This window comes from Mytilus edulis, chromosome 1 (genome assembly GCF_963676685.1).
Source record: "Mytilus edulis chromosome 1, xbMytEdul2.2, whole genome shotgun sequence".
Classification (NCBI taxonomy): domain Eukaryota; kingdom Metazoa; phylum Mollusca; class Bivalvia; order Mytilida; family Mytilidae; genus Mytilus; species Mytilus edulis.
This window is the reverse complement of record NC_092344.1, coordinates 52,968,737-52,993,967: the sequence shown is the minus strand read 5'-3', so window position 1 is coordinate 52,993,967 and position 25,231 is coordinate 52,968,737. Positions and strand designations below refer to the sequence as shown.

Genomic DNA, 25,231 nt, shown 5'->3' with positions numbered 1-25,231 from the left:
AGCCATGGCGTTGTCAGTTTGTTTTAGATTTATGAGTTTGACTGTCCCTTTGGTATCTTTCGTCCCTCTTTTGTCTGTTTCTACTCTTTTACTCTCCATGATTAACCATCTAAAAAGTGTCAGGCCTACTCCTTGTTGTGTTGGTTTTCTCTGTCCATATTTATTCTCATAATTTCTGATGTGAATATACATTTGACCTTGAAATTCTTTTGCTGTTACATAAGTGTCATCTTGAAGGTGAATAAAACATCTACCATAATATGAATTCACTATATCTTGTTCTTCCGTCTCATCTTTCTGTTGTATTAGATACTGTAATACTTCGGACTGACCCGTTTTTATTAACGTAATTTTCAACTGTGGAATAGGATTTAAATCAAGATTAAATAAATCTCATAAAAGTTCTGTTGTCCTTTCTCTTTCGTTAGAAATTTTGAGTATCCTCTCTTTTTCATCACGTATCAAAACATTTTTTATTCGCAACAAATTAACGATCTTGCTAGACCGCATCCTCTCTCTCAACGTATCAGCAGACAGTCTTATTGTTTTCTGCCATTCTTTAACATACATTCTGCTGTTCATTTCGTCCATCCTGTGTTTTATACAAACTCTGATGTAAGATGATGTAAAGTAATTAAAGGAATCGTGTGATCTTTCTATAGAATAGCAGCCACAGGTATGTAGTTCGATTTCCTGGTCAAACCCCATTACTATAAAATATTTTTTTCCCCGTCTTTTATAGTTTTATTTTGTTATGGTTATTGCCTCCAATATTTCACAATAAATGTGAGAAATTGTACACTAATAATGTCTTATAATATTTATTTTGAAGTATATTATAGTGTTCATTTTATGCTTAACAATTCTGTTTAGTCATCGTTTAAAATGTTAAAATTTAAAAACATTTTATGTATCATTTGATGAGTGTTCATATTGTATTTCAAAATATCAAATTCCTTAAATTTATAGTTTTATTTTGTTATGGTTATTGCCTCCAATATTTCACAATAATTGTGAAATGGTGCTTGTGAAGAAATTGTACATCTAATAATGTCTTACAACATTTATTTTGAAATATATTATAGTGTTCATTTTATGCTTAACAATTCTGTTTAGTCATGTTAGATAATTGTGAATTGGTGTTAGTTGCATCAAATGAATCAGATGTCTTAATACATTTATTTTGAAATATATTAGAGTGTTCATTTTATGCTTGATAATTCTGTTTAGTTATCGTTTAAATACTCTTCATTTAAATATTACAATTTAAAAAACATTTTATTGTATCATTTCATGAGTGTTCATATTCTATGTTAAAATATCACATTCCTTAAATCATGGATGGATAAACATAAAATTTTGATTGATAAGTGTATGGACACCTGACATTCTAGCCTGTATTGCATATTACATGAACATGGACTCTTACCTTACACCATATGGACACCTAGACATATTGCCTAATACATGAACATGGACCCTTACCTTACAACATATGGACACCTGGACACCTACCTTAGCCTAATACATAATACATATGGACACCTGACATTCTAGACTGTATTGCCTAATACCTTACAGTATTGCCTGTATTGCCTAATACACATGGACCTCCACCTTATCCCTTGTGTAGTCACGTGTATAATCCGAGCAGTTTAAATAACGTTGTATGTATAGGTCAAGGATTTCTTTTTTATATCAAATAAATAAATTGTTATATCAAATAACCATTATATGTTATATCAAATTTATATTCGGTTATATAAAATAAATAATTTCTTATATCAAATTAATAATTTGTTATATCAAATTAATAATTTGTTATATCAAATTAATAATTTGTTATATCAAATTAATAATTTGTTATATCAAATTAATAATTTGTTATATCAAATTAATAATTTGTAATATCAAATTAATAATTTGTTATATCAAATTGTAGAAAGTAAATTGGGATGGCCCTAAAAGGCTTCCGTAGGAAATAGCTCGAAAAAAAAGATACAGTTAAGGAAATTTTGAAATACTAAAAACTATTTGGAACACTCCAAAAATATGTACGGAAAAAGCCTTTGATTGTGTATACGTATGTGTACATATTTTTTTCACTTTTATTTTCTATGCAGCAATTTTTTTGTAACAAGCTTCTAGTGCAGTTAAATCGATAACTAAAAAAATAAGACATTACGCATTTGCATGTATTACTAGTATATTTCTACTATCATAGTTAAACAGACAATTTCTTAAAAATTGAAGATTATGAGTAACCGGCGACTATCTATTGATTATGTTGCCTTTAATACAAGACTGAAAGAAGAGTAACATTTCTCATGTTTCGCGCCATCGCGTTTTCCGTTTTGTATCCTCTGTTTGTTTGCAAGTGTAAAAATAAATTCATTAATGACATTGCTTTTGTTTATTTTATATCTTACAACTTTTAAAGTCATGTAACGTAATCGGGGCAACTGTTATTGCATGTTCATTTACATCATAGTTTACGATTAAAGAAAGTATAATTGTTGCACGAATTAAAGAAATTTTGATTCTGTATTATGATATTATTACGTGAATATTTCTTTATTGACCTTATTATTGGTCCGAGGCTTGCTGTATTGGCCTGAGGCTTCGCCTTAGTCTAATACAGCAAGCCTGGTTTGGGTTTAGAAACAAATGACAATTAACAAACATGAGAAGCGAAAGTAAACAGTAATTCGATTTGTACCCATAGTGAAATTATGGGGTCGACAAGAAATGAACTTTGTGATAATCTACTCGTTCCCCTAACCTGAAATAATTCCATCGTCTGCTTTCAAAATGCTTTTTAAATGAATGTGACCGTCTTTAGCCAAAAATGTATGCCATACTGAACGTTTCAACATGTTTATGGTGAGTAAATGAAAACTGCGTCTTCCAAACAACTGTTTACTTTCAGTTTGTGTTTATCGTGACTTTCGATCTAAAAAGTAGAGACGTTCCGAAATCCTGTATTAGCCGAATCAGAACTCGGCCAATACAGGAAAAAAACTGTATTGGCCGAGTTGACACCTTTATATTACATAGGCAGTTTTTATCATATTTAGTCCAATAACAGTGTAGTTAATAAATAATTTGTTTTGTTTCATTTCACAAGAGATAAACATGTTTACCTTGAAGTGGAACTATCCAAATCTCAGTTTCTTTTAATGAGATGCAATATCTAATGATCTGGTATCGTTTCCAGGTGTCTTTGGCATTTTCTCATCTGATGATTTTTTCACCCTTTCTAGTCACTATAAAGTTTACAACTTAAATTTAGACGCAACACATAAATAGTAATTGGAAAGGTACTGTCATTGCATGTGTTATGCAGAAACAAATTGAAGATACATTGTTTTAAAAAAAATAATAACGTAGGAGTGATGATACAACTATCCATAAGCCAAATGACAAAAGAACGAAGATTTGCACAATTACAGAATGCATACAAGTGGTTCTAGTTTTAAAATAAATGACAGTTTACAAAACATGAGAAGCGAAAGTAAACAGGAAATCGATTTGTACCATAGTCACGCCTGGTAAACCATCTAATCTCAACCAAATGTTGAGACGGAAAAAGTATTCTGGCACTTCCTGTTGAGCTTTTCTGGTTCAAAATATTCAAAATAAACACAGGGTAGGTCGACTTTTCGTCAATTTACTGAAAATCAATGCGTTTTTTTGTAAAATCGGAGAATGTCATGCCATAAATATTGGAATTACGGTTTATCTCGTGTATAACACAAATTAATATGATTTAAAATGACATCGTAATGACTTTTCTCCAGCAGGTAAATGTGGCCAGCGCAGTCAGCTATTGACAAAATGACAGTGATATCATTGATAAACTAGCATATATATCAGTAAATTAGTATTTTTCTAAAACATTATAAACATAAAATTACAGTTTGTTCTTTTTCTTTACTAATTAATTTCATTAAGCTAAATATGTTATAAGGTATATCATGTTGAGATTTTCTGGTATCGGTAGAGATATTCTGGAACAATGTTGAGATCTTCTGGTGAATGAAATTTTCAACTATAAAAAAGAAGATGTGGTATGACTGCCAATGGGACAACTGTCCACAAGAGACCAACATGACACAGACATTAACAACTATAGGTCACCGTACGGCCTTCAACAATGAACAAATCCCATACCGCATAGTCAGCTATAAAAGGCCCCGATATGACAATGTAAAACAATTTAAACGAGAAAATTAAAGGCCTTATTTATATATAAAAAAAACTAACGAAAAACAAATATGATTTAATTTGTAACGCATAAACAAACGACAACCACTGAATTACAGGCTCCTGACTTGGGACAGGCACATACATAAATAATGTGGAGGGGTTAAACATGTAAGCGCGGTTAAACATGTTAGCGGGATCCCAACCCAACCCCTTACCTGGGACAGTGGTATATATAACAGTACAACATAAGAACGAACTATAAAAATCAGTTGAAAAAGGTTTAACTCATCAGATGGACAAAAATACAATTGGACGTGGCCGGGTTCTTGAACATCCCGACAAGAAAAAGACACTAGGAACAGATCTGAGAGTACTCGCAGTTATCTGACAGCTAGTTCAAAGCCACTAACAACTAATAAAAAAAATCATGCATCTAAGACTAAACTATCAATCCGTACACATCCAACATCCGATGAATTTAGTGTAAAGACGTCATAAACAGTCAGAGAAAAACATGACCTTGTGTAGCTTAGTGTCAATTACATATACAACTGTCAAAATTCATAAACTTGCCGTATATTGTTTGACATTTCAAGTCATTTTAATCTTGTCTGTAGTTATCACAGCAGCTTCTAAAGAGGCCTTTGGTTGTAATAGAGTCTAAATAGTAAATAGCTGTGTTTTTTTAAGTACTAGTATTAAAGTTCTAACGCTGGAGATTAAGTCTAGCGTTTGAGATGCAGTTTTGCACAGAAGCTTTAACGTCAATAAAGTTGTAATTGACATCTCCAGGGCTAGAATTTATTTATTTATTTATGTGTAACATATTTGTTTTTCGTTCATTTTTTTATATATAAATAAGGCCGTTAGTTTTCTCGTTACAATTGTTTTACATTGTCATTTCGATGCCTTTTATAGCTGTCTATGCAGTATGGGCTTTGCTTATATTTGAAGGCCGTACGGCGACCTCTAGTTGTTACTTTATGTGTCATTTTGGTCTCTTGTGGAGAGTTGTATCATTGGCAATCGTACCACAGAAAGAACATTGATAATAACACGGATACATACAAATTGAAAACAAATCGCGTAAGAAAAAGCAATTATTGGTATGTTAGTATTCTTTAGTATCATGAATATTTTTGGCTCAACTTCTTAATCATAATCAGGCAAAATTATTGGCTTTTTATTCTGACATTTTTTTTCTTACTCCTCTTCCATCCCATTTTTCGGCATATTACACGTCCGTTTTATTTGGTCATTACATCGCGGACTCCTAACGGATGCAAATTTTGTAAATGAAAAACTTTTGTTTATCCTTTCGGCGTTCGTTCGAGCTATCTGGTAAGGTGTGACCACAGTTTTAAGCAGATATCGCATGCTTAGCATAGACACACACATTTTTTTTTAGAATTTAAGTTGACCAGGCTAGAGTTCAAACTAACTATATCCCACAATTTAGCTACGTCGAATCCAGTTTTAAAATATTTAAAAGGAAAACTGAATTAATATTCAGAAATGGATAATCATTAAATTCATTCATTTCATCAAAAGTTATTTTCATTTGAAATAGATAATTGCAAAGGCGATGTACAGCCTACATACAATGGAGATTACCTCTAACTGTCATAATCTGAAGGAGAACTGTTCTAGCGGACAAATGTGGAACTATCTACTGACACTTTTAAGACAGTTCTAGCTAGAACAGTTCTAACCAAGAACTGATTTGGTCATTGGTTAGTTCTACCTAGAACTGATTTACACAATTCAACTTGGAACTGATCCTGACAGTTCCACGGCTAAAATAATCTACGACTAGAACAGAACTGCGACCTGATTTCGCCACGAACGCATCACGATTGTTTTGAACATGTTTAAAGTTTGCTACTCTCAACACGATCACCAAGACCTCATCAAGACCGTAACACGACCATACTGCACTACAATCGTCAATAGCATTATTTTTTTAGAGATCGTAGTGCGATCACGGCCTAGTGTGACGGGGCCCGGGTTATAATATAATCGTTGCTGAATACTACCAAATATTAAGGATGTGCCCTGAATGCAGTTGTGAAAAAAACATCTAAGTTTTAATTATTTCAATACAACACCTGTAATTACACTAAGTTGAACGTCACTTATAATACTTACAAAGCAATTTTAAAATCGAATCATATTTTTTTTGTGGTAAGTATTATAATGACAAAAATGACATCTTTTACTCACATTTAAATTATCACCACCTGAAATAATGTGTATGAAAAACTAAACCTAGAAAAGGAGTCCTGTTCGATTGTTTAGTTTTTAACTATTTTATTTCTTTATAAATGTACGCATTTTCGACATTAAATAATGTCTTAGGAATCGAATTCATAAAATTCATATTAATAATAAAATAACCATTGTAAAATAATCTTATTTATATTTGTAAGGCATGCATTTTTCTATCGGCAATGCTTAAAATTGTATCTGTATTTAGATTTTATGTTACCACAGACAGAAAACATGAATCAGGTTAACCGTAATAAAAGGTAAACTCGAATAGTACAACGCAACCAGAAAGTCTCAACATTGTGACAGAAAGACTCAACCACTACCTTTATATCTCAACCATTTATATTTTTTTATTTTTCTGCTCAGAGTAGGCTTGACAAACAAGTATTTGTGCTATTTACAGACGTGGTTATCGTAAAGCCTAAAAAACACAAATAATTGACATATTTTCTTGCTAAGTCATTAATATCATAGCAGTTCTATCGGATTTAAAGAATGTAAACATTATAATCCGTAGGAGAAAAGTGATTGTGACTTCAATTTTAAATATTTTAAACCCAGAAGAGACATATAAGTTACAATTATTATTTATCTATGGCATGACATGTCCGATTTTACAAAAAAAGTCATTGATTTTCAGTAAATCGACGAAAATTCGACCTACCCTGTGTTTATTTTGAATATTTTGAACCAGAAAAGCTCAACAGGAAGTGCCAGAATACTTTTTTCCGTCTCAACCATTTGGTTGAGATTAGATGGTTTACCAGGCGTGATAGTGAAATTATGAGGTGTACAAGAAATGAACTTTGTGATAATCTACTGAGTACTCGTTCCTCAAACCTGAAATAATTCCATCGTCTGCTTTGAAAATGCTTTTTAAATGAATGTGACCGTTTTTAGCCGGAAATATATGCCATACTGAACGTTTCAGCATGTTGATGGTGAGTAGATGAAAACTGCGTCTTCCTAATTAGTTATCAAAAGTACCAGGATTATAATTTTATACGCCAGACGCGCGTTTCGTCTACATAAGACTCATCAGTGACGCTCAGATCAAAATAGTTGAAAAAGCCAAATAGAGCATTGAGGACCCAAAATTCCAAAAAGTTGTGCCAAATACGGCTAAGGTAATCTACTCCTGGGGTAAGAAAATATCCTTAGTTTTTTCGAAAAATTCAAAGTTTTGTAAACAGAAAATTTATAAAAATGACCATATAATTGATATTCATGTCAACACCGAAGTGCTGACTACTGGGCTGGTGATACCCTCGGGGACGAAACGTCCACCAGCAGTGGCATCGACCCAGTGGTGTAAATAGTTATCAAAAGTACCAGGATTATAATTTTATACGCCAGACGCGCGTTTCGTCTACATAAGACTCATCAGTGACGCTCAGATCAAAATAGTTGAAAAAGCCAAATAAATACGAAGTTGAAGAGCATTGAGGACCCAAAATTCCAAAAAGTTGTGCCAAATACGGCTAAGGTAATCTACTCCTGGGGTAAGAAAATATCCTTAGTTTTTCGAAAATTTCAAAGTTTTGTAAACAGAAAATTTATAAAAATGACCATATAATTGATATTCATGTCAACACCGAAGTGCTGACTACTGGGCTGGTGATACCCTCGGGGACGAAACGTCCACCAGCAGTGGCATCGACCCAGTGGTGTAAATAGTTATCAAAAGTACCAGGATTATAATTTTATACGCCAGACGCGCGTTTCGTCTACATAGGACTCATCAGTGACGCTCAGATCAAAATAGTTGAAAAAGCCAAATAAATACAAAGTTGAAGAGCATTGAGGACCCAAAATTCCCAAAAGTTGTGCCAAATACGGCTAAGGTAATCTACTCCTGGGGTAAGAAAATATCCTTAGTTTTTCGAAAAATTCAAAGTTTTGTAAACAGAAAATTTATAAAAATGACCATATAATTGATATTCATGTCAACACCGAAGTGCTGACTATTGGGCTGGTGATACCCTCGGGGACGAAACGTCCACCAGCAGTGGCATCGACCCAGTGGTGTAAATAGGTATCAAAAGTACCAGGATTATAATTTTATACGCCAGACGCGCGTTTCGTCTACGTAAGACTCATCAGTGACGCTCAGATCAAAATAGTTGAAAAAGCCAAATAAATACAAAGTTGAAGAGCATTGAGGACCCAAAATTCCAAAAAGTTGTGCCAAATACGGCTAAGGTAATCTACTCCTGGGGTAAGAAAATATCCTTAGTTTTTCGAAAAATTCAAAGTTTTGTAAACAGAAAATTTATAAAAATGACCATACAATTGATATTCATGTCAACACCGAAGTGCTGACTACTGGGCTGGTGATACCCTCGGGGACGAAACGTCCACCAGCAGTGGCATCGACCCAGTGGTGTAAATAGTTATCAACTGTTTACTTTCAGTTTGTGTTTATCGTAACTTTCGATCTAAAAACTAGAGAAGTTCCGAAATCCTGTATTGGCCGGATCAGAACTCGGCCAATACAGAAAAAAATCTATTGGCCGAGTTGACACCTTATATTGCAGAGGCAGTTTTCATCAAATTAAGTCCAATAACAGTGAAGTTAATTAATAATAAACTATACAAAACAATAATTTTGTTTACGTCAAATTGACAATTTAGGTCGAAATCCCGTTCTAAATTTTAAAATGTTTTTGTTTACACAAATTAGTTAAAATTATGTCACCATTACACTGCTAACTGTTACTTAGAAGACATAAAGTAACATACTTGATAATATTATACCATGCCCTACTAAGATTACAGCATGCTCGCCATGTTTTGGTGGCAAATCTCATTATATATGACGTCTAAGAACAAGACATTTTTGAGGTTGTTGAAAGTTTTCTTACCTAAATTCCCTAACTTATCATGCTGTTAGATTTTTCATCTTACACTTTAACTAATGGCTTTGTCAGAATACGTGTACAAAATGTATCACCAATAATACAATAGATGAACGTAAGAAAGCATATTTAATAATACATAGCGGCTTTTTGGTCTATTATATATCTTGCTATTTACTTAATTTTTACCATAAATGTTGTAATCCTAACAAAAGAAAGACAACTTTGTCATTATTATTTTGGATGATAATTCCGTTACATTGTTGTCATAAATATTTTCCCTTATCACTATACATATTTCAAATTCCCCTCCTTATTCCTCTTTCGAAGTAAACATTATACTATCATTAACTAGCCCGCTGCGTAAACTTGGCCTAATAACTTCTAGCTATATTCAATTCTAGTTGTTATAAACAAAGTCCGATTTTAATCTAAAGCAGCTGATGCTGTAAAATTACTGTGTTATTATTCCATTATTTATATATTTAAGAATGAATATCGCAAATATGAATACGTTTTTATTGGTAAATAAATAAATTAGGAAGTCCGAAACCCTGTTTGAAGAAATTGGTTCCGAATAATTCCGAAATCCTGTTTGATGAAATTGGTTCCGAATAATTCCGAAATCCTGTTTGATGAACTTGGTTCCGAATGAATATTGTCACTCTACATTCTTCAATCTTATATTTGAGAAAAACACATACAGATTCAGAAGAATTTGAGGATACAAAATCAATTATTGTTGACAAAATTATATTTACTGTCGCGCGACGCCAACCGGAATAAATAAAATGTGTAGTTAGTATATAAAGTCCACACCACGGTTTAGTAAATAATGGCAAGACTATCATGAAGGGTATATGCAATAGGCATATTGTTAAAGGAAAGTATTTAATGAATCGATTCAGATTAGGTAGGGGCATTGTTAGTCACCATCTAGTAAATATGGATAGTCGATCTTCCGATGGCTAAAAACAAGTGCCTGGCGGTCTATTCCTCTGATACTAAGCAAATGGGAAACTATATTTGGTGGTGGGAATGATTGTAATTTAAATTTGTATAATATCTTTCCTAAAACTTAACCTTAAGACTTTCGGCATATGATTCATGCATAAATCATTGTAAACAGTGATGACATTTCATCGTGTGGCCGATTGATAATTTATAAAAGAGAATATGTACTCACATGTTCCACACTTGGATGAGTTACACTGACAAACGGAATCAGTACTCGAAAGAGAAGTACAAATCCCACCATCAGCACATGGAAAGCTGTTGCAAGGATCCGACTTTTGTGTTGTCGTTGAGTACAGAAATTCTGTTGTAACGTCAGGACTATAAGATGTTGTATCAGGTTTATTCAGGATTGTTGTCTCACGATGTAAGGGATTTTTTTGTATGTCAGTGATATTTTGTGGTAATTGAGTTATTGTTTGGGGAGTATTTTGTCTATAAGACAGTGTTGCTGATGTCATATTTTCAGTTGTTAGGGTTTCGGTCGAATTTTCAGCATATTTTGTAACTGATATTTTATTTCCAGTATTCAAAACTGTTGTTATATCCAATTCTGGTTCAGATTTTGTTCTTCCACTTGTCTGGAGCACATTTGTAACATAATTCAATGGTATATCCGGTGTCCTATTTGTTTCTTGAAATTGTGAAGCCAGTGATGGTGAACTATAGTTTAAAGTTCGTATTGTTGTTGTATACTCTCTCTTATTACCATGAGTGTTGCTCTGGGAATTTGATATGAAACTTTCAGTTGTATGATCTATTGCCGTTATTCTTTCAGACTGTGCAGTGTTGTCAGATGCGCTTAAGATCGTTGTAGATTTGCCATATATTTTAGATAATACAGAATCATTTGATTGGGTTACTGCTGTATTATCAACCGTAGGCGTGCTGTCAGTTAGTTGTTTTACCGATATAGTATTACCATACATGTATGTAGTCTCCATCAACGAAACCGCCCTTAAAGTTAAATTAGCCTGTGTGTTATGTTTGGTAGTGTCAATTGATATAGATGTGTCCATGAACTGTGTCTTTCCAGTCGTACTATCAGCTGTATAATATACTTCTGATGACGTGTTACTATTCATTGTTTGCGTTTCCAATGTTGAAACTGTAGACGTAACCTCGGATGGAGTACTCCCACTTATTTGAAGTAGAGTTGTAGTTCCTTCTGTTTGATTAATCGTTGATATACCGTCAAATTGTGCCTGTGGTAATGTACTGTCACTTATTTTATTTAAAGTCATAGCGTTAGAATATTGATATTCTTGTGAAACACTATCAGATGTCCGAGTTTCCAATGTTGAAACTGCAGATGTAACATCAGGAGGTGTACTGCCACTTATTTGAAATAGAGTGGTGGTTCCTTCTGTTTGAATAATCGTTGATTTACCTTCAAATTGTGTCTGTGGTAATGTACTCTTGCTTATCGTTTTAATGCTTATAGCGTTTGAAGATTGCGATTTCTGTGAACTACTATCAATTGTTTGAGTTTCCGTTGTGTAACTTTTAGATTGAATCTTGGGTGAAGTACGCCCACTAATTGAAAGTAGCGATGTTGTACCTTCCGTTTGAATCATCGCTGATTTGGTGTCATACTTCGTCTGTGATAATGTACCACCACTTGTTCCACCTAGAAATATAGCATTGGAAGATTGAGATTTCGGAGAACTATAATCAAAATGATTAGTTGTTTGCGTTTCCTTTGTAGAAACAGGAGACTGAATGTCTGGTGAAGTACTCTCTCTTACTTGAAAAAGAGCTGTAGTACCTTCTGTGTGGATAATTGTTGAGTTATTGTCATATTTTGTTGGTGATGATGTACTGTCACTTGTTTTACTTAAGGTTATAGAGTCGGAAGATTGAGATTTTGTTGAACTTTTATCAAAATGATGAGTTGTTTGAGTTTCCTTCGTAGAAACTTGAGACTGAACCTCGAGGGGAGTACTGTACATAGATGTGCCCATGTATTGTGTATTTCCTGTCGTGCTATCAGCTGTATACGATACTTCTGTTGACGGGTTTGACGGGTTACTGTAACTTGTTTGGGTTTCAGAGGGTGATCCTGTAGACGTTACCTCAGATGGGGTACTCCGACTTCTTTGAAGAATAGCTGTAGTACCTTCTGTTTGAATCTTTGTTGATTTACTGTAATATTGTGTCTGTAACATTGTTCTGTCACTTGTTTTAATCATCAATGGAGCACTGCTATTTTCTACTGAGGATGACGTCCCAATACTCATCTGCCCTATAGTTGTACTTCTACCAGATTGTATCAAGGTTGTCATAGTATCACCGGCTTCACTCATAGTTGTTGTAGAATCCAATTGTAAACTGGATGTTATATCAAAACTTTGCGTACTATGTGACTGTTTGTCGGATGTCGAACTGTCACTTGTTGGATCCCTGGTTGTAAAGCTGTTTGACAGTGACTTGAATATTGTTGTCTCACGTGCTTTCGTAAAGCGTGGACTACTGTCAGGCTGTAACGAGGATGTACCATCACTTGTTTGGTCTATGGAAACAGTAGTGTGTGTTTGTGTGTCAGATGTATTATTGTTATTTGTAACCGTTTCAGAAGTTATTGATTGCTTATCTGGAATAGGCGTGTCAGATTTGGATTTGGTCCTTATAGTTGTCTGAAATAACGATGGAGTAATTGATTGCCTATCCGATGTTGAAGTTTGATTTAAAAACGAACGACCATATTGTTCATCTGATATCGTACTAAAAGTTGCTTGAATCAGAGCTGAAGTTATGTCTATCTTAGCTTTAGGTAAAGTGATCATGGTATTTGATTGTTCAGCAGTTATTGTGCTTTCTTGGTTTGTTTCAAATGATGTTCTTTCTGGTGCACTTGTGGTTTTGGTTTGTGTGGTAGCGTCTTGGTCTTTAGATGATATGGTTTTGGAAGTTGTGCTTTCTGTCGAAATTGAAATAGTTTTTTCAGTAGAATGCAAGTTCTGTGATTGTGTTTTTGCAGAATGACCTATAGAAGAAGAGACATCTTCTGTTGTTGTCATAACCGTTGATATACTCTGTAATTCGTTTTTTGTTATTTCTGCTGAAGCAATTTCTTGTTGATATTCTGTGGTTGAAGAATATGTTGAAGCTAAAATTAGAAAAGACAAAACTTATTTATTTATTGATTAATCGATTGATTGGTCTATTGGTCTAGTTATGGTAGCACAATACAAAGATTTTTCATCCCCAATCAGACATCTTTAAGCTGATGTAATTCCACTCATCTTTCTTTAAATTTTATAAATGAGGTATAAATTGTATTTCATTCTCTCATAAATCTTCAATGAAGTTTGCAACATCAATTCATAAGAGACCACTAAATTCAATTTGGTATAAAATTTGTTCTATTGATATTTTTTTGGAATCTGAGACACTGTTTTTGGAGGTCAAGCTGTGTTGTACACGAATCTATAAAATATTTTGGGATGTTATGAAGAACAAAGACGCTAAATTCATTCAAGTGTGGACATCACAATATAGCAACTCATTACATAATAATTAATTATGTAATAATTATGTCATAATGAAATTATCACAATTTGAAAGATTAATCTTTCCTCTTTCTTTTGGTACCTCATTTATAAAATATAAAGAAGGATGAAATTAATTACATCAGTTTAAAGTTGTCTGATTGGGTGTGAAAAAATCTTTGTATTGTGCTACCTTAAAACGTAATTTACTGTTAACATATAAAAAGTAATTAACCATATATATTAAACACTTAACCTTAATCTTTCTACCACAAAAAACTTAAGTTAAGATAATTATTAACGGTGTCTTTTGGGTCTTTTCACTTATCGCTGGAAAGACTTTTAAATGGTCTGTTTGTTTTTATTAATATTTTTTTCTTCGGTCACTTTTATTTCTTGTGAGAAAAAAAGATGTCATTTAGATATTTCATATATGATATTGGACAGCAACACTATTGTAAATGCTTTGAAAGACGCGTTTGAAATTAACAGCGTTTTACCGAACACTTTTCTTTGTAAGAGTTATCGCTCTAAACACTGAACTCTTGTTGAATGCTACTCATCAGCAAACATAAAAGAAACTGACACTGAGACTCCATAAAAAAATATTTCACCTTATGTATTTGTTATAAGTGATTTTTTACTCGTAACTGATAATCCATGGTGAAAAAGTTCTAGAAAAAAATGATTTCAGAACAAAGGTCTACTAAAAAATGAGGTCAAATGTCAAATAGCTTTTCCTGAGAGATTGTTTTATTAAATTGTTTATTCTATGGAACTCGACTTTCCAAATCAGCACAAATGGTTGAAAATAGAAACATGACCAAAATATAACTTCACAGAGATTTTTTGTTTACGAACAACTTTTGAGTTCCTAAAGTAGAAGGGCTTTTGGGATATTCCCCAACTGAATCAAAAAGTAAAAACACAAAAATACTGAACTCCGAGGAAATTCAAAAAAGAAAGTCCCAAATCAAATGGCAAAATCAAAAGTTCAAACTCATCAAACGAATGGATAACAACTGTCATATTCCTGACTTGGTACAGGCATTTTCTTATGTAGAAAATGGTGGATTGAACCTGGTTTTATAGCTATCTAAACCTCTCACTTGTATGACAGTCGCATCAAATTCCATTACATTGTCAACGATGCGTGAACAAAACGAGCAGACATAATTGGTAAAAATGTCAAAAATAGGGGTACAGCAGTCACCATTGTGTTATCATCTTAATCACTATAAAAACAACAAAAGTAATGAAGAAGCACAAAAAGCCTTAGTATTACATAAAATTTAACATCCTCATTTTGCCTATATTATACGGTTTTATTTATCTATGTAAAATCCACCCATTAAGGATGCATTGTTTTACGTACTGGTGTAAAAGTGCGCGTTTGAAATTCGCACAGGTAGACATAAAATATTTATGTCGTTCAAAGTATGACGGGATACATAAATACAGAGTCACGTAAAATAGATATAACAAAAAACAGACTTAACAGTAAAAGTAATAATAATAAATGAAATAATTGTGTGGTTCAAAATATAGCGGGATACATAAGTATACAGAGTCACGTCAAATGCATGCCACAAAAAACAGACAATTGTAAAAGTAGTATAAATAAATAAAATAATTTTGTCATTCAAAGTATGACAAGATACATAAGTAAAAGTAATATTAATAAATAAAATAATTTTGTCGTTCAAAGTATGATGGGATACATAAGCACAGAGTCACGTCAAATGGATATCTCAAAAAACAGACTTAAAAGTAAAAGTAATATTAATAAAGACAAATAAAAGAATACTATAACACGTTATTAAGATGATAAACAACGTCAGTACGCAAAATCTATACTTCAAGACCATCGTGTATTATTTGTTAAGTTGATACGGAATTTTTATCAACAAGTTTTTGGTACCTTCCGATGAACTTTTTTTAGAAAAGGGACGAGACGTTCTTTGACATACCCCTGGTTCATCAACTTTCCGCTCAGACACTGGTGACGTTTTACAAAGTCTGAGTAGGAGCTGCAAGCTCTTGAATACCGAATAAATTGGGAAATGTATATTCCATATGCAGGTGAAGTTGGTATATTGCTACTAAGATGGGGGAAATTGATAATTTCAAAATTAAAATCGTCGCGTTTGTCATAGATTCTGGTACTGAGATGACTGTGTATGTCAAATTCAAATGTACAAAAAAATGAATTTGCCTAGTTTATGATAACATTGTGTGAGGGAATTCGATGTTTGTTATACCACTGTTCATTTCAACGAACGCCCTTTATGACAACACAACTCTTCCAATCAGAATGAACATTTTTGCAGTGTATTATGAAATTATTTTACATTGTATTTACGTATCATTTGTAAAACTTTTACTGTTTAAAAAAGGCGAGTTTTCTATTTAGTATATACATATTTATCTATAATAGATTGGAAAACAAGTGTTGCAACTTATATTAATCCCTTTCACTTTTTGGGTGCGAGTGCTACCTTGTAGCAGCATTAGCCTGCTCTTTTTTTTTTTAAATCTACAAGGGTGTCTTTTACGTGCAAGAGATATGACTCTCTCTTAACACGGATCAGCCATATGGGCGTTTTTCAATAAAAACGTATTTTCTTGTCCCAGCCACTTTAAAAAAATGTGTTTGATCTTTGCAAGTAATTTTTTGTGCAGTCAGTACATTGAATTAGATTTTTAACATTTTTAAGCAAAGAAACAGTTAATTTTTAGAGGGATTGATAAGATATTGACTCCTGAATGGTCCAAAAACAACCAAAATGACATGCCCCTAGACCGCCTGTTCAACATTCATACTCTAAAATATCGTAAAAAAATGAAGAAATAAATGTTATTTTAACTTTACATAAGTTCTTTAATAATTCAAAAGTATGTTCAGAGCCAACATATTTTTATAAAGAGCTTTCAATATAGGATGTTTAATTTCAGAAGGTTTGTCCCTCACAAAATGTCCACTACGAAACGAAGTCATTAAAATTTGCCAATAAACAGTTTTATAAAATCAATGTAATTTTTGTTTGCAAGAGATATAAACATTAGGGTCTTACAAAAGAATTTATGCTTTTATAACGCCAATTAAATTGTTGGTAAGAAAAATTGAGCACATCGAATGGACCAGAGTGATACCGTATTTTTGTTAATGTCCACTACGAAACGGGTCAAATCTCTTTCAGTATCTGGTTTTAAAATTATGAAAAAAATATCAGTGTAAAGCTTAGTAAATGCTTTGATGAATACAATCAGTCTTGTTACTATTGCAGTATAGGGATTGTGGGGAAAAAAATAAAACGTCAGAATATTTCCCCTACGAAACGGTCCCCTACGAAACAAGTATGGGAGAAAAACGTTTTGTAGTGGACACTACCACTACCATGCAGTCTTTTTTTTTTTAATCTTTTTTCAATTATATTCGTGCAAAACAGATAACAAGGGTTAGTTTCATGTAATTTTTATTATGTTTTTATTAACATATAATAGGGTTGATGTCAACTACGAAACTTTTTGTCAACTACGAAACGGTTTTGTCCACTACAAAACGCACCAAAATGTCCACTACGTAACATAAGTTGTACCTTCATATGTGAAGTACTGTCTAATCTTTATCGATAAAAATGGTTTTCCAATTCAGAAAAAAATGAGATTTTTCTAGTATTAAAAGTAAACAAACTGGAATGTCTATAGGAAACATTTAAAATTGCAAAAAATATGTGTGTTTAGAAGAAGTTTCGTAGGGGACTTTTAAACAGTTAACAAATTATGAAAATAATATCATTTTAAAGAATATTTAAGATTGCACTTTTTATTTACAAACAAGTCTATAATAGAGGTATTCAAAATAACTCTTGAAATTAAATTTTAGACATTTTGATTTTCCATTTTATTTAGGTCTGAAAGTTACGCTTTTATTGAAAAACGCCCATATATCGTCCCCTTCCGACGGACTATAATCGTTTCCTTAAGATCATACTCGCAAATGGTGTCGAGGGAGAGCCTAAAATTCAATCCCTGAAATCCCGGAACGGAACTCGAACCGGGAATTTTCTGTGTAAAGTCAATACTTATGTAGACTTTTGAGGTGGCACATTAGTATTTGCATTCCAGAATTTAGCTTGCTCTTTTGTGTACCCTACCTAAGTCAATGTATCTGAATAGTGTGATTGGACAAAAAATACAGTATCAACTGAACATACTTTCCCAAACTGAAGGATGAATCAGGTGTAGAAAAATATGAAATAATTTTACCTACAGAGGAAAATGAATTTTTGGGACTTTTTTTTGATTTTGTATTCACAGCACGATAAAAGACCTTAAAGCACTATTGGCCTAAGGTTTTTAAAAATAGCAAAAAAGTAAACGGTCATGATACACATTCAAAGTCATTTCTGAATAGTAAAATGATAGTACTTCAGTTAACTATGAATGTAGAATTTTTCGCAGTATTAGAAATGGGTGAAAATTCTAAAAAGGCTATCATTATCCCCTATGGGCCAGGAAATACTACCGTGCCACCTTATATTTATATGTTTCGCTCAATCAATAAAAGGTTTTTTTCCCCTACGCAATTTGTATGTTTATCAATAAAAAGTTGATTAAGGTCAACTATAATAAAAATAGCCTTTAAATTCCACCCTGGGAGTGAAAATTGCTGATTCAGCAAATTTTGCCTGATCTGTGGGTAATATTGTGAAAATTTACCTAGACAGTAGAACTTCATTATTTTCAAGTAACTGGCAGTACTTTTTTTAATTATAAATGTTCGCTTAAACTTTTCGCACTATCTGACATATGTGCAACGACTGGAATTTGAGACGCGACATATATTAGCTGCCTGTACGTCATATTATTATTTTCACCGAAATACATGAATTGTATTATTTTTTTATTTTTTCCACACAAGTACAGCTATACTACTTTTCTTTAGGTTTAATTTGTAGTTCAGTAGTAACATGACACCAGTATGAGCTTGTTTGAAACCATTCAGTAGTTAAGGGGTCCATACTTATTCATTTAGCCCTCATATTTGGCTGAAATAGAGATAGCAATAGGGGTTTCTTTACATTGACAAGACATTTATTTTGACAAAGAATGTAATTATAATTGTATATCAGGAAGATTTAATAGTTTATTAATTTTCCATGCAAAAGTTATTAATTGTTGATTTTCTGGCAATGAAAAGCACAATAAAGGTAAATTGATTATGTAAGGGGACATAATTCAACTTAATGCATACATGAGAATTACACAAACTGTCAACTTAGAGATATATTCTAAAACATGTACTGTTAAAAAGATGTTAGAATAATAGTTAACTGCCATCTTAAGAGTCTTGTTGTGTTGCCTTCATAATCTGGAAATGCCTTAAGTAATGTAAGGCATGCTGTAAAATGTGGAATGGACTTTAATATCATTTTTCGTGATTTGGTGCTTAGACTCTTTGTTTCAGTCAGATTAACTATAAATAGAGTTGGTAATCCAATAATTCCTCCTGAATCACCATGTTTGACTTCTGTGTTGATTTGAAACATCATATATTTGGGTTTTGTTTACTCCTTTAGTAAAAATGGTAAGATGAAAAAAAAGTGAAAATCTGCCAGCTGGGGTAGGGGTGTAATCTTTCACTTTTGTTTGGTAAGAAATATGTGTAGACTTGTATTCTTTGTTGTAATAAGTTTCATAATGAGAAGTCTATGCATGATAGGTGTCATGACTGATTTCAAGTTTCTAATGTCTTGGTTAAGGTTGCACGGTAGTATTTGCATTCCAGAATTTACATGTAGCTTGCTCTTTTGTGTGCCCTATCTAGGTCAATGTATCTGATCAGTGTGAATGGACAAAAAATACAGTATCAACTGAACATACTTTCCCAAACTGAGGGATGAATCAGGTGTAGAAATATATGAAATAATTTACATACAGATGAAAATGAATTTTTGGGAACTTTTTTTTTAATTTTGTATTCACTTCACGATAAAAGACCTAAAAGCACTAGTGGCCCTAAGGTTTTTAAAAAAAGCAAAAAAAATAAACGGTCATGATACACATTCAAATTCATTGCTGAATAGTAAAATGAAAGTACTTCAGTTAACTGTGAATGTAGAATTTTTCGCAGTGTTAGAAATGGTTGAAAATTCTACAAAGGCTATCATTATCCCCTATGGGCTAGGAAATACTACCGTACCACCTTAAAGGTCAAATTTTCTATTGCCTTAAATACGCAAATGAAATATCCAAAAACTATAACAATGCAGAACGACATGTTTATCAAATTATAGCAAAACTTTTGGTTGACAAAATGTTATTAGTTATTGGGAAAATTGAGCTTACAATATCTGTCATTTTCTCTCTTCACAGTTTATTCCTATGACGTGGCCACTGGACGAGTCCATAGTATGTTTTATCAATGAAACTTAATGTATGAAAGGCAAGAATTGCCATTTCTTATATTTGCACAAAAATTTCCGAATACACAGTAGATAAAATATTTAATAGCCTATTGGGGTGAAAAACAAGAAAGCTTACAAATAAGCCGTTTTATTCCATTAAACAAACTATTTTAAGAAGATAAATGCCGAAATCCATTTTACGCCAGGTAAAATTATTGTTCATCTTAACAAACAAAAAACATTTTTCAGTCTCATTGAAATATATTAATTGCATTTAATCCCAAACTAAAGTAGTCGGTAAATAAAGTAAATTTATGTCCGATCCCCCTATTTTGGACATCAAAAGACAATACAATCGTTTTAATGTTAATTTCGTCAACCCCACAAAATCTTATTAGGCACTATAACAAAAGCATGTTATTCCTTTTCTCCCCTCTAACGGTTTGTATATTTCGAACTTATTTATGCCCGTGTCTGAAGCGTCATTTTAAATTTTACATTACGTAATTATGATAATCTATGTATAACTAACAAGTCCATAAGTAATGGATTTCGTTACAATAAATTTCTTAAACTTTTTACTATATTCTTTCATATATACAAATATTTGGTTTTGAATTCAACTGTTTCTGAAAAAAAAAATATTATGAAAAATGTGATATCTCATTCTAATTTGTAATTTTGTAAAAAAATATACGTATACTTAAATACGATTTACATTAACGTATATATCATTTCAATCAACTTATTTCTAAACTAGCGATATCACTATCAAACATCATAGTAAGATATGATTTCATCAGCATTAATTTTGGTTTTGATCAATTAAAACATAATATATATTGATTGCTTAACTTTTATGATAAGCTTTTGAATCTAAACCCTGTCGATATTATTTGTCTGGTTGTCTTTTTCTTTTTTAGCCATGGCGTTCTCAGTTTAATTTCGATCTATGAGTTTGACTGTTCCTCTGATATCTTTCGCCCTCTTTTTTATATCAGACGATTTTCGGGAATTGAATTTTTAGGAATGAACTGTGTGAGCAAGCAATATTGTAACACTGTCATCATCAATTTGTCAGGTTATAAAAGTGTGTGTAATCTCGTGACTGAATGAAAGATCGAAACAGAAGCTATTTATTTAGCTACATGTACTGCGTAACTTATGTTTCTCGACCAATTCACTCAAAAACAAATAAAAGTCCAAAGGAATTTTATGATAGTTTGTGACTGACTTGGTCAAGTTTAGACACCAATAAATTCCTTTAAAAAGGCGTTTAATCTTTATAATTCTTTAAGATTGGAGATCGGAAATATATTTTTCCACACTCGTTACCTCTATCACACGTAAAATGTATATTTGTGTCCTTGAATAGGCCTAGCGCATGAATATATTTGTTAGTTAACGCAAAAATATGCACTCAATGAAATTTGTTATCTGATAAAAAATAAACTGCAAAACTCTTATATCATTTAAACGAATGTTTTTGTATATTATTTAATTTAACGATTAACGTGCAGTGAAAATAAATTTTGTTAACGTCGGTGTTATCATCGCCGCCATCTTGTTTGCATTGGTTACGATTAGAAGTTCGGTCAACGTCGTCTATCGAAAAATAACCGACGTCAAGATCAACTACCGGGAGTTTTCTAGACCAATCATATCAACGTATTCCCTAATATGCAAAGCATATAAGAACTATGATGCTATAATAGTTTCGTAAAAAAAGCCAAAAGGTAATTCCCCCGACAAAAATTACCATGGAGGGAAGTCACTTTTTATTTACATAAATGGTTAAAGGTATCATTTTTTTTTTTTATTCATTTGTTACATTGTATTTAATTAATTTGCTTTCAAGTAAAACAGGTTGAATGATTAAAATGATTATAAAAAATAGATTAAATATACATGTTTTGAGGCGAGACAACACTCTAAACATTCTGTTCTTTTTTGGCAGTGAAAATTGAACTTATTCGCAGCCACTGTAGCTCTTTTCGAAGCAGGAAACTGTACCCTGAAGCGAGATTTTTTTAAAGTTTAGGTAAAAACCTATTAATTTCATACAATTTTGATTATGGGAAATGTGCCTGTGTCGTGTCTACATGGGAATGCAAATGACATGATTCCAGGTTTATTATGGTCAGACTAGGCAATTTGTCCCCCATTTTCTCTGGATAATCTTTTTTATTATATTAAAGTACACTATATTTTTTTTCATTATAAGCTAGGGAAAATCCGGATACCATAAAAATTCATACATCATAAGTCATAAGAGGCCTAAATTCTTTTGATATGAAGTACTTGGTTTATTTGGAGGAAATTGAGGTCAAAGTGAAAGGTCAGGGTCATATTCTTAATGTTGAATTTTGCTAGCTATCTCTATTCAAAAGAAAATGTAACAGTCAATTCTATGATGTGTTTGTCAATTCATAGTTTACAACTGGGCGAAACTTCAACCCATTAAAAGTCGAAGTGATTTCAATTGGTTAACCTTTATCGGAATTTTCTCCCCTTGTGTAGTTGAAATCAGTATTACTCCGCAACCACACCAGAGAATGACCTTGGTTCTTTCGATTTTTGACCTATGATCTTGAAATTGAGGTCAAGGTCAAATGTGAATTAACGTTCTAGATTTTGACCTTTGATGCAAATTAATCCTGGTTCAATATAAAACCCTTAGGTCTTCTGCATTTGGCCTTTTATAAGGTCAGACAGAAATGACATTATGTTAACCGGGGGTAGCCTATTTCACACTAATCCGAAAATTCCTTTTTTAATATTAGTTTGAAGAAACAAATAACATTTTTAAATTTTTATTCTTTTTAATACTGCATTTCTTCTGATTATTATTATTAAGTCTTTCCACTTTTCTGTAGAAAGACCTATTAATTTTCATCTGATTATAAGGTCTTTCCACATTTCCGTTGAAAGACCTTTTGCTTTTGTTCTGATTATTTTTTTTTGTCTTCCGCCTAATTTCATGTTTTTGCTGTTTTGTTGCTGCTTCAAAAGATGTAGTTTAGATTTTTGGTAAATGATATCGAATAATTAATACGCTTTCGAGACTGACCGTATTTAACGGAACACTTACTTTTGTAAGAGTTATATTCCCGAATACTTTTTATCTTGTGTGAACTTTTCCTTTGCAACCGTAAAAGATTATGACAAAATCATTTTACCAAATGGTCGTTCTTTGCTCGATAGCAACATAAAAGTAAGATTTTTGGTAAAAGTATGGCAAATTTCGGGTAAAATTCCTAAAATGTTGAAATACATGTACTATCACACCTCCACTTTCGTTATATGACATATCAAAATATGACTTTTTGCTAATTAAGTTCTATTTCAACCAACAACTAAGACCGCAAAGTTTATATTTTATATTTGACAGATTCCTTGTGTAAAACGGTTTCCTTTGTAACCTATAAAAACAAAATCAGAAAATCGGGCAATAACGCCGACAATCGTGATTGTACAACATAATGATTTCCGATAATTGGTTAGTGAAACATGTGGGTATTCTGTTTACTTCAACTCGAAACCTAGAGGCCTTTTTGAAAAACTGGACATTATTCCCAGTGGAATGTTTTAAAGTGGAAGTTATGCTTAAGAATATTAGAGTATTTGCACCGTCAACAGTCGTCTGAATAATAAAATGTGTCTTTATTTAAAAAGCTAATAAATATACGTTAGATCCCCACTATAATTTGAATACATACCAGTATATAAAATGCCAAAACATCCCAAATAATGCACCAACTTTTGACCAGTAAAGGTCATATAAACAGATGTTCACAATCAGAATAAACCAACTTGTCAATGTTTAACTTCTCTATTAAAGAGGTAATTACTTTGTTACATTTCAAGTGACACTTTACAATACAAAAACAATTCTTAAATGCAAACTCGCATCAAAGAAGGTGCGGTCAAACATGTGTGCAAATTGATGATATTTTTCTCTTATGCCTTGTTCAGGCATTTTCAGGCATTTTCAGGCAGTGTACATAATATAAGCTGAGCTGAATTTGGTGATCATATTTAAAGTGATTTTTTACACTTATCATACCATCATTTGTTTTTGTTGTTATAAAAGAAGTAACAGGCGAGTCAAATGCTAACGTGACATCCTCTCTTGTAGCCGTAGGATATCCTTGTAATGTGCTTCGCTCTGACGATTTCGCTTCAAATGTTATCGTTGATTTATGTTCCGTCGTGTCCGTGGTGATTTGTTCTCTATCTGATTTGGCGGTTGACTTTGCTTCAGCTTCGAAATCAGATTGTTTCATAGTTGAAGTAATAATTTCACTTGCAGATAAAGTCCTGTTTTCCATCGATATGCATTCAACACTACTGTTATCAGTTAATAAAACCTTATCTGTTGTTGATTCAAAAGGTGCTACGGTAAACATTCTAGTGGAAGTCTGGGTTGCACCTTGATTTGATTTTGTAGTGTTATTTGTTGTAGTATTGTTTGAATCATTGGAAGACATAGTTTGCTTTATATCTTGCTTTGATGTGAATCTTTTGGAATCATATAAAGTTTCCATTATTGTCGTTGCAGCACCATTCATATTGCTAGTAGTTGTATCCCCTTTGGTTGTTATCAAACGAGATTTGGGGGTCTGCTTTGTAGTTAGTTTTGTAGTAGTTGCTATTATACCACTTGAAGAAGTAGTGGCATGATTTGTGCTTTGCTCTGTTGGGAGTTTTGATGCATCCGAAGTGGTGGTAACTGCTTCATCTGTAGAAGAGGAATTTGTTGCTGTTTGTTCTACAGGAGATGTTACCTTGATAAGTGTAGTGAACAAATGTTGTTCTTTTGCTGATACGTATACGATATTGTTTGAGCTTGTTATTGATGCATCTGTTGTGGATTTTGTTGTTGCAGCCTGTGTTGTTGTTTGAACTGCTTTAAATGTGTTTGGATCAGATGAAGTGGCGGTATGAGCTTTTGTATCTCCGAATGTAACTGACATGT

The 25,231-nt window shown here is 32.6% G+C and overlaps 1 protein-coding gene across 1 annotated transcript in view; it reads right to left on the bottom strand.

Moving 5' to 3' along the window:
• Positions 1 to 25,231, bottom strand: part of LOC139522339 (uncharacterized) — a 161,064-nt gene that overhangs the window by 118,629 nt on the left and 17,204 nt on the right. The window contains exon 3 of the mRNA XM_071315903.1: positions 10,525 to 13,461. Within this exon, the coding sequence (XP_071172004.1) occupies positions 10,525 to 13,461 (2,937 nt within the window). The remainder of the gene's footprint in view (positions 1 to 10,524; positions 13,462 to 25,231) is intronic.